General features: G+C 52.3%; 1 protein-coding gene across 1 annotated transcript; it reads left to right on the forward strand.

Annotated features, from left to right (window-relative positions):
- Positions 1-5,888: 5,888 nt before the first annotated feature.
- Positions 5,889-10,586, forward strand: PTCRA (pre T cell antigen receptor alpha; the record flags this gene model as incomplete). Its single annotated transcript, XM_080700585.1, has 4 exons — positions 5,889-5,946; positions 6,670-6,990; positions 9,352-9,396; positions 10,453-10,586. The coding sequence occupies 4 exons, from the start codon at positions 5,889-5,891 to the stop codon at positions 10,584-10,586; spliced, it is 558 nt and encodes a 185-aa protein (XP_080556711.1).
- Positions 10,587-10,981: the final 395 nt, after the last annotated feature.

Consider the following 10,981-nt stretch of genomic DNA (forward strand, 5'->3'; position numbering starts at 1 on the left):
AAGTAGCTGAAGCTGTCTGCGAACCACGATCCTCCAGTCTCAGCCTCCTGAATGCTGGGATTACAAGTGTGCGCCACCATACCTGGCTGCCCTGTTTTTTATTCTTTATTTTGAAACGTTCTGAGTTGTAAAGGGCCTCACTAAGCAGCTGAGGCTTTCCTCAAACTTGTGATCCTGAGCATTCCAGAGCAGGCCCAGACTATAGTCAATTTCATTAAATACTTAATTAGTGCTGGGCGTGGTGGCGCACACTTGTAATCCCCGCATTTGGGAGGCCAAGACAAGATGGTGATTTAAAAGAATACCATGAAAGTGGGGCGCACACTCGTAATCCCCGCGCTTGGGAGACTGAGGCAGAGGATTGAGGTTCACAGGCAGCCTCAGCTATTTAATGAGGCCCTTGCAACTCAGAGAGACCCTGTTTCAAAATAAAGAAAAAAACGGCTGGGGGTGTGGCTCAGAGGTAGAATGCCTCTGGGTTCCATCCCTAGAGCCAGCCCCCCTTCAAAAAAAGGCCATGGTGCCGGGTGTGGTGGCACACACTTGTAATCCCCGCGCTTGGGAGGTGGAGACAGGAGGATTTCGCAGATTCGAAGCCTATCTTGCTGGCTTAAGAGACCCTGTTTCCAAATAAAATATAAAAAATAGGTCTGGGAGTGTAGCCCGGAGGTAGAAGGGTTCCATCTGCAGTACCACCAAAAAAAAAAAGCCACGAAGATAGATTGGAGGCTCTGCCGGGGCTCAGCCACCACCCCGAGGCTCCTCTGTGCGTAGTGCGAGCTCCAGCCTCCTCTGGCTCAGTGCCACCTGATGGGCACCACTGTCCTGATTGAAGACTGCCTTGCCCGCCTCCCATGGCGGAGGGCATGAACTTCCCTCTCATGGTGGACACAGTTCAGGCATGAATCCGCTTTCTCTTGCTCCAGCACGTCCGCCAGCACCAGCGTCCGTTGGCTTACAGAACGCCATCTGCATGGCATTGCACATAACCTCCACCCAGCGGGGCACGCTCGTGGTTGCAGCCAAGGAAACGTGGCCATGGAGCTCATGGGCGGCTTCAGCACGCCTTGTGACCCAGGAGGCTGGGTAGATTGCGGACAGGCCTCAGGGCTCCGCTGGACAGGACGCCCTCAAGGTGTGATGCTGCCCTACGGCTGCAGAGGATTTCACTTTATTTTGTGGTATCGGGATTGAAACCCAGGGGCATCTACCGCCAAGCTACATCCCAGTTTCCCGTACACACGTGTGTGTGGTACAGGGGTCGGATCCCAGGGGGCATTCTACCTCCAAGCTGCACCCCCAGCCCTATTTTTATTCTTTATTTTGAAACTGTCTCACTGAGTTGCAGAGGGCCTCACTAAGTAGCTGAGGCTGGCCCTGAACCGCAATCCTCCTGTCTCAGCCTCCCGAGTGCTGGGATTACAAGCGTGCACCTCCACGCCTGGCTTATTTATTTTGAAACAGGGTCTCACTAAGTAGTTGAGGCCGACTGCAGACCTGTGATCCTCCTGTCTCAGCCTACCACGTACTGGGATTCCAAACATGCACCACCATTCCCGGCTGTCTTTTGTTTTGAAACAGAGTGTCGGTTGCTAAGAGCCTTGCTAAATTGCTGAGGCTGGTCTTGAACCCCTGACCTTTCTGTCATGGCCTCCCAAGTACCTATAAATGTGCACCATCACTCCCGGCCAGTATCCCACCCTCACTAGCAGCCCCTGTGGTTTCTCTACCCTGCCCACACCGCCTAAACAAACTTTTCAAATTACCCATCTCTTTTCCCACTAGGACCCTGGAACATATAGAATGTGTTTGTTGGGATCCGTTGGGCAGTAAACACTAGAAAATTCAAAACAGCAGCTTGCACGAGATAAGTTTGCATCTTTCTAATGTAAATTAAACTGGGTCTTGAGCCTGCCGGATGGTGCGGTTGCCCAGTGAGTGGCACACGCAGCCCTGCGTGGGAAGGCGGTCCCGTCACTGCGCCAACGCCCCGGAGCGCCATCACGGCGGCTGGCCGCTTGGCACCTTGGCGACCTGCATACGGCTGGCATTTGCTCTGCTAGGTTCGTTCCTCTTGCCGCATTTGCTCTGGCAAGTAATTTTCCTCCACAATCCGCTTACGCAGCGTTTCCAGAAATTCTCCAGCTGCCTTTGTATCAGCACACACAGATCATTTTGTGTGGGGTAATGAACGACGCCCCGGGGGCTCCAGCAGGAGCAAGCAGCAAACTAGATTCCACGTCGCCATCGGTTCCAGCCTTTCCTTTCAACATCACAAGCAGACTTTCTGCCTTGGCTGTGCTCACCATGGTGTAGGAGGGATGCGCTTCTGTGTCTGGTTTTTTTTGTTGTTTATGTTTTCTTGTCATACTGGGGATTGAAACTCAGGGGCATTCTAAGCCGGGCGTGGTGGCGCACGCTTGTAATTCCCACGCTTGGGAGGCTGAGACAGGAGGATCGTGTACGTTCAAAGCCAGCCTCAGCTACTTAGTGAGGCTCTCAGTAACTTAGTGAGACCCTGTTTCCAAATAAAATATAAAATAGGTCTGGGAATATAGCCCGGAGGTAGAAAGCCCCTGGGTTCCACCCCCAGTACCACAAAAAAAAAAAAAAAAGAAAAGAAAAGAAAAGAAAAGAAACTCAGGGGCATTCTAACTTTGAGCCATTGAGGCATTCTTTTTTCTTTTTTTTTCTTCCTTTTTTTTTTCTTTTACTACTACAAAAGTTTATTTAACAAAAAGTTTCATATGAAAATGTACACAACCCAATTTTTGTGTCAGTAAAACAGGCCCTTTGGAGAGAGGACGTGGATTTCTGTTCAACAGCCATTCTTCTGCTTGTCCAAGGCGTCTAGCGCGCAGACACTATCCCTCGTGCTGCCACCATTCCAGTCCTGTCCTGCTGCCCACCGGCGCCCGTCTCCACACGTTCATCCACCACTAGACTCATCAAGGATCGAAGCCCGTAATATTCCTTGGACACGCTTGCCACATTTAATTTCAATGACAACTTGTCCATAAATCTTATATACTTTTAAAAATCTTCATTCCAGCTCCCACAATTTCGTGCACGATTACCCCTCCGGCCACTTTTCAGCTCGGGAGGGTGAGTTTCGCTCACGTTGTCGAGGAGGCGCTCAGCGGTGCTCTGGAGTTCGCGGCCTGCTCCTCTAACTTTTGTTGTTGTTGTTGTTGTTGTTGTTGTTGTTGTTGTTGCAGTACTGGGGATGGAACCCAAGACATATGTCTTTTTTTTTTTTGTGTGTGTGTGTGTGTGTGTGTGTGTGGTAGTGGGTTCCTGGAAGCCCTTCTACCTTCAGACTACACTCCCAGACCTATTTTTACATTTTTATTTGGAAACAGGGTCTCCTAAGCCAGCGCGTGCGGCTGGCTTCGAACCTGCGCGATCCTCCTGTCTCTGCCTCCCAAGCGCGGGGATTACAAGCGTGCACCACCACGCCCGGCAAAGGACATACTTCTGAACTACACCCCAAGTCCTACTTTTCAGTTCATTTATTATTTGTTTATTTATTTATTTATTTATTTAATTTATTTTTGTGTGTGGTACTGGGGATTGAACCCAGGGGCATTCTACATCTGAGCTACACTCCCAGCTTTTTTTTTTTTTGCGGTACTGGGGATGAAACTCAGGGGCATTCTACCTCCAAACTACACCCTTAGCCCTATTTTTATTCTTTATTTTGAAGCACGGTCTCACTGAGTTGCAAAGGGCCTCACTAAGTAGCTGAGGCTGGCCTCGAACTTTGATCTCCTCTCAGCTTCGCAAGACTTTCATCAATCTAGACTTATCAGTCGAGACTCTTATCAATTGTTTTGGCGCACACTTGTAATCCCAGCATTCAGGAGACTGAGACCAGAGGTTAGCGGTTCGCGGACAGCCTCAGCTACTTAGTGAGGTCCTCTGTAATTCACTGAGACCCTGTTTCAAAATAAATTTAAAAAATTAGGGCCAGGGGTGTAGCTTGGAGGTAGAATGCCCCTGGGTTCTTTTCCCAGACCCACAAAAAAAAAAAAAAAAAGAAAAAGAAAAAGAAAGAAAGAAAGAAAGAAAGAAAGAAAGAAAGAAAGAAAGAAAGAAAGAAAAAAAAGAAAAAAAATCGTGCTGAGGGTGTAGCTTGGTGGTAGAAGGCCTCTGGGATCCATCCCAGAACCACACACGCACACACATAAGTGCTTTGGGGTGGGGAGAGAGACTCCAAACACAGCCTGGGGTGAAGGCCCGCTCCATCCTAGCCTGCTGGGGTGTCTTCAGCAAGGAAACTGGGTGGCCCCGCTGATGGGTGCAATCCCAGGGAGGAGCTCAAGGCCAGTGGCTGCTCTCCTTGAGCAGCCAGACTGGGGCAGAGGGAGCTTCCTGGACGGAGGCGGGAACTGAACCAGGCCAGGGCAGCTCAAGGCCGACTCAGGCCTCAGCATGACCGGAGCAGGGCCTATCCGACCCCGGGCTCTGCAGGCTACAGGGGGGGCGGGCCCCGGCTGCCATGGCCTTCCTGTCCTGGGAAGGTCCTGGAACCTAAAGGAGTCCGGGCGGCTTTTTCCCACATGTAATGTGGTAACAGCCCTGCGGCCCCTCCTGGGCTGGGGGACGGAGTCGTTGGGGACACCTGCGGCCCCTCCCCCACCAAGTGAGCCCACACGCACCTGGGCAGGCTGGGCCTGGGAACCAACCAGGAGCCTCGCGGGGCAGGGGGGGGGGGGACAGCCTGGGTGCAGAGTGCTCCCTCAGACAGTGCTCAGTGCAGTAAGCAGGGCTGTGGACCATCCCGACCCAAACAGGGTCAGAACGGGCAGGTACAGAATACAGGGGTCTAAGGGGGTGGGGAAGAGGAGCCCTGTAGAAGCCGTTAACCTGTAACGAGGAACACTTGGAAATGATGGGGTCAAGAGGGATTATTCGAGAAATAACCCCACCAGCAGCCTCACCAAGTTTGTAATCCCAGGACTTGGGAGGCTGAGACAGGAGGGTCGCAGGTTCTCAGCCAGCCTCAGCTACTTAGTGAGGCCCTCCACAACTTAGTGAGCCCTGTTTCAAAATAAAGAATAAAAAATACGGCTGGGGGTGTATCTTAAAGGTACAGTGCCCCTGGGCTCCGTTCTCAGTACCAAAAAATAAAGAGATATCCCCAGAATCACTGATCAGCTCTTTGGTTTTGTTTTGGTTTTTTGCAATACTGTGGATAGAACCCAGGGGTATTCTACCTCCGAGCTACACCCAGCCCTATTTATTTTTATTTTTATTTTGGTACTGGGGATGGAACCCAGGGGCATTGTCCCTCTGAGTTACACCCCCAGACCTATTTTTTTAGTCCTTTTATTCATTTATTTATTATTTTTTATTTTTGCGGGTCTGGGGAATGGAACCCAGGGGCATTCTACCTCTGAACTACACCCCCAGCACTATTTTTTATTCTTTATTTTGAAACGGTCTCACTGAGTTGCAGAGGGCATGCACCTCCTCACCCAGCTGGTCTTTTTTATTTTTTAAACAGGGTCTCACAGCCAGGCTGGGGGTGTATCTCAGAGACAGAAACAAAAAAGAAAAGGCTAACAAAGACCAAAGGCGGGTCGCAGGGCAATGGAACTTCGTATTTGGCGAGCAGGTGAGTGCTGCAGGTGGCAGGTGGGTCCCGGCAGCCCTGGGGGTGACTCCGCCTGGTGCTGTGCTGTGGCTGGCGGGGTGCAGACTGTGAGGCTCTTCACACAGGAAGCCAGAGAGAGAGGCCGGTGGCTCCTGGGGTGGGAGTGGCCCCTGGAGGCGGGTGGGATGGGGTGGAGAGATGCAGCTGGCTCTGTGGTGGGGCAGCTCTGTGGGTGACTCCGCCAGTCACACCTCAGGCCTGCAGCTGGGTCCTGCCTCCTCGCCGGGCAATGGCCAGATCATGGCTGCTGCTGCTCCTGGCCCTTGGCTGTCCAGCCCTGCCCACTGGTAAGTCCCGTTGCCTCCCCCCATCCTGATTCATCTGTCCAAGCCCATCCGGACCGGCTGCCTATAGATGTGGTGAGGGGAGACAGGATCAGAGCCACGTCTGGCATCTGCAGAGACCTTGCCAGTTGCCCAGGGTCCCTCCCACTGTGCTCTCCCTCAGCCTCTGGCTATGGGCCTTGTGTCCTCTGCCTTGGAGGAGTGTTGGAGGGAAAGCCAGTCCCTCTCAGGGTTTGGAGGGGAAGCCAGTCCCTCTTGGGGTTTGGAAGGGAAGCCAGTCCCTCTTGGGGTTACCAGGAAAATAAGAGCCAACTGGAGAGGTGTTTAGAGAAGTCAAGGGTTGGTGAGCCGGGCGCGGTGGGCACGCTTGTAATCCCAGCATCCGGGAGGCTGAGATGGGAGGATCGTGGTTCACAGACAGTCTCAGCTACGACTTACTAAGGTCCTTTGCAACTCAGTGAGACCCTGCTTCAAAATAAAAAACAAAAATAGGACTGGGGGTGTAGCTCGGAGGTAGAATGCCCGGGGCTTCATTCCTGCATGAAAAGAAGAAAGAATAGATGGGGGACAGATGAAGGAAGGGAGCGAGGGTGGGTAACGGGAGGAGTCGGGTGGGATGGGGGGGTGGATGGTGATGGCGGGGATAGTTGGAAAGCCACAGCACAGAAGCCTGGCCTCGGATGGGAGGCTGCCAGGGAGGGCGCAGGCTGAGACCCTGTGTTGCAGACGTGCACGGCACGCCCTTCCCGTCCCTGGCTCCACCAATCACGCTGCTGGTAGACGGGAAGCGGCAGACGCTGGTGGTCTGCCTGGTTCTTGACGTCGCAGCCCCCGGTCTGGACAGCCCCATCTGGTTCTCGGCTGGCAACGGCAGTGCCCTGGACGCCTTCACCTACGGCCCTTCTCTGGCAGCGGATGGCACCTGGACGGGCTTGGCTCAGCTCTCCGTCCCCTCTGAGGAGTTGGCAGCCTGGGAGCCCTTGGTCTGCCATTCCGGGCCTGGCCCCGGGGGCGGGAGCCAAAGCACACAGCCCCTGCGGCTGTCAGGTAGGATGCGCCCGGTCCTTTCCCACACAGCTGAACTGGGATGTGATGGGACCTGGGGGAGGCTGAGGTCAGGAAGGCATGAAGGGTGGCCACATGGGCACCGTCCATGTCAGGCAGTGCCTGGGCTCAGGGCGCAGTGGCCAGCTTGACATGGGGGCTCATGCTTGTCATCCCAGCATTTGGGAGGCTGAGAAAAAGAGGATCGTGGTTCCCGGACAGCCTCAGCTACTTAGTGAGGCCCTTTGCCACTCAGTGAGATCCTGTTTCAAAATAAAGAATAATGGTAGGTGTGGTGGCACACACTTGTAATCCCAGCACTTGGGAGGCTGAGACAGGAGGATCACGGTTCATGGCCAGCCTCAGCTACTTAGTGAGGCCCTCCACAAATTAGTGAGACCCTGTTTCAAAATAAAGAATAAAATATAGGGCTAGGGGTGTACCTTGGAGGCTGAATGCCCCTGGGTTCCATCCCCATTACCAATAAATAAATAAATAAATAAATAAAATCCACACACACTAGCCAGGTGTGGTGGCTTGTGTTTGTAATCCCAGTATTTGGGAGGTTGAGACAGGAGGATCACAGGTTTGCAGCCAGCCTCTGCTACTTGCAAAGCCCTCTGAAACCTAGAAAGACCGTTTTCAAATAAAGAATTAAAAAATAGGGCTTAGAGCTGGGCATGGTGGCACACGCTCGTAATCCCAGCATTTGGGAGGCTGAGACTAGAGGATCACGGTTTGTAGGTTTGCAGACAGCCCCAGCTATTTAGTGAGGCCCTCTGCAACTTAGTGAGACTCTGTTTCAAAATAAAGAATAAGAAATAGGGCAGGGGGTGTAGCTCGGAGGTAGAACGCCCCTGGGTCCCATCCCCAGTGCCACACACACAGAGAAAAACTAACTCCCTTTCTTTTTCTTTTTTCTTTTTCTTAATGGTACTCGGGATTGAACCCAGGGATGCTCTACGACTGAACTACATCCCCAACCCTTTTTATGTTTTATTTTGAGACAGGTCTTGCTAAATTACCCAGGCTGGGCTTGGATTTATGATCCTCTTGTCTCAGCTTTGCAAGCGCTGGTTCCCAGCATGGGCCCTGGGCTCAGCTCCCTCCTGTCTGTTCTAAACATTTATGAACTAGGCCACGTGATTGTCCCAATGTGCAGACACAGGGAGGCGAAGCACAGGGCCATGTTCGGCTTTTGGCTTTTTATAGAACTAGGAATTGACCCGGGGCACTCTACCACTGAGCTACGTCCCCAGCCTCCCTCCGTCTCTCTCTTTTCTTTGTGTAGAACCACGAATTGAAACTAGGGTATTCTACCTCCAAGACAGCTCAACCTTTAAAAAAATTTTTTTTAATTATATATATATATATATATATATATATATATATATATATATATATATTTGTGTGTGTGTGTGTGTGTGTGGATGGAACCCAGAGGGCACTCTACCTCTGAGCTATACCCCCAGCCCTATTTATTTATTTATTTGCAGGCCTGGAGATGGAAGCCAGGGGCATGAGACCTCCAAGCTACACCCCCTGCCCTATTTTTTATTTTTGAAACAGGGTCTCACTGAGTTGCAGAGGGCCTCACTAAGTAGCTGAGGCTGCCCTTGAACCACATCCTCCTATCTCAGCCTCTCAAATGCTGGGATTACAAGCATTCGTTCTTTTTTCTTTTTTTTTCTTTTGGTTATACTGGGGATGGACCCTTCTACCTCCGGGCTATATTCCCAGACCTATTTTATATTTTATTTGGAAACAGGGTCTCTTAAGCCAGCGAGGCTGGCTTCGAACCTATGCTTGATCCTCCTGTCTCTTCCTCCCAAGCGCGGGGATTATAAGCGTGCGCCGCCACCCCCGACTTCTTTCTTTTTTAGAGACAGGGTTTCACCAAATTGCTAAGACTAGCCTTACATTTGCTATCCTCCTGCCTCAGCCTCCCAAGCTGCTGGAGTTGCAGGTGTGTGCCATCGTGTCGGCCATGGTCAGCTCTTACTATTTCTGACCAGATGACTGGCTTCCTCTTTCTGGATTACCTCAGTTTTGTTGCCTCCCAAATGGGAACCCTAAGCCTGCCTTCTAAAGAAAGCTGCTAGAATCTGTGTCTCATGCAAGGGTGCTGAGGCACTCAGCCTCCCAGGCACAGAACAGATGGTGGGGGAGGGGATCTGGGCCCCTCACAGGGCTGTGCAGTGGGCTCACAGTTTCAGCTGTAGACACACTGGTTCATCTGTCCTGAAAGCCGCCCTGTCCGTGCAGTGCTGGGGCATAGCACTTGGGGTTTGGGGTGCACACTGCCCAGGGCTCACAACACACGTCCAATCCCAAAGGACTCACTCTGTTCTCCTTGGCTGGCAGGAGGGGCTTCCGCAGCCAGGACCTGCTTCCTGGAGCCTCTCAGGGGTGAGTGCTTGGGCACAACGGGGGAGGCTGGGATGAGAGGCAGGGCCAGGATCAGGGCTGGAGGCTGAGCATCGGCTCCGACATGATGGGCCCCTCCATTGGGGTTGGCTGGTGTCCTAGGAAGAGGCTGCCATGCTGGATTGGGGCACTGGCTAACCTGGGCCTCAGTCTACTCTAGGATAAGATGGAGTGGGCCCTCTGACCAGCCTAATTCCTGGACAGCAGTAGAGAAACAGGGGTAAGAGCCAGAAGAATGCCCCAGGTCACTGGGGGGGTGCGTCCTTGTACTCCTGTACTTGGGACACTGAGACAGAAGGATGAGGGTCTGTGGCCAGCCTCAGCAACTTGTAAGGCCCTGTTTCAAAATAAAGAATAAAATAGGGCGGGGGTGTAGCTAATTGGTAGAATGCCCCTGGGTTCCATCCCCAGCACTGCAAAAAATTTAATAATAATAATAATCTAATAAATAAAAATAAAAGGCCAGGCGTGGTGGCGCACGCTTGTAATCCCAGCGCTTGGGAGGCTGAGACAGGAGGATCGCACAGTTTCAAAGCCAGCCTCAGCTACTTAGTGAGGCTCTCAGCAACTTAGCGAGACCCTGTTTCCAAATAAAGCACAAAATAGGTTTGGGAGTGTAGCCTGGAGGTAGAAAGTCCCTGGGTTCCACCCCCAGTACCACCTAATAAATAAATAAGTAAATAAATAAATAAATAAAGTAGGGTTGGGGGCTATATCTTAGAGTAGGATGCCCCTGGGTTTAATCTCCAGTTTCAAGAAAGAAAGAAAGAAAGAAAGGGAAAGAAAGAGAAAGAACAAAAGAGAAAGAAAGAAGAGAGAAAATTCTCAGTACCATAATAATATAATAATAATAATAATTTTCAGCTAGGTACTCTTTAAAGCAAATGTTAACTACTCCCAGTCGGCAGCTCCTCCCCAGCCTATCTTATTGGGGAAAAAACTAAACCGAGGGGTAGAGAGGGTACGCGTCCTTACTGAGAGCTGGCTGGACGCCGGAAGGACTGTCCCTGGCGAGCGTTCACAGCTCTGTCCCCACAGGCACGGGGACGCCCGGCCAGGCCCTGCGGCTGGGGGCGCTGCGGCTGCTGCTCTGGAAGCTGCTGCTGGTGGACGTGCTCCTGACCTGCGGCCTCTCCCTCCGCTGCCAGCGCCAGCGAGGCCTCGGGGACTGAGGGACCCTGGGTGGTGCGGCCACCTAGGTCAGGAGCCAGAGCCCGCGCCCAGGCGGCGAGGAGGGCACTTGACCGGCCCACCCACCCGGCGCCCGTGGTGGCCATCCCACCTGTGTGTTCCTTCAGATCTTGGAGCACTTTTGGCCCATGGCCTGCTCCTGCCTGCTCTGTCGGACCCGGGCTTCCTGCGCTGGGTTCTGCACCCCGCCACACACTTTCCAAGGAAGAGTCGGGGTCTCCCAGCAGACTGAGAGCCTCGTGACCCTTTCAGGCCTGGGGGTATTTTCAAGTGCAGATGGCTGAGGACAATTAAAGAACTTAAATGGTGAAAGCAAATGAAAAATATTTTAATTCACGTTAGGGAAGGAGGGGCCTTGGCAGGTCTAGAAGAAGCA

The sequence above is a fragment of the Muscardinus avellanarius genome, assembly GCF_963383645.1.
Source record: "Muscardinus avellanarius genome assembly, chromosome: 8".
Lineage (NCBI taxonomy): Eukaryota > Metazoa > Chordata > Mammalia > Rodentia > Gliridae > Muscardinus > Muscardinus avellanarius.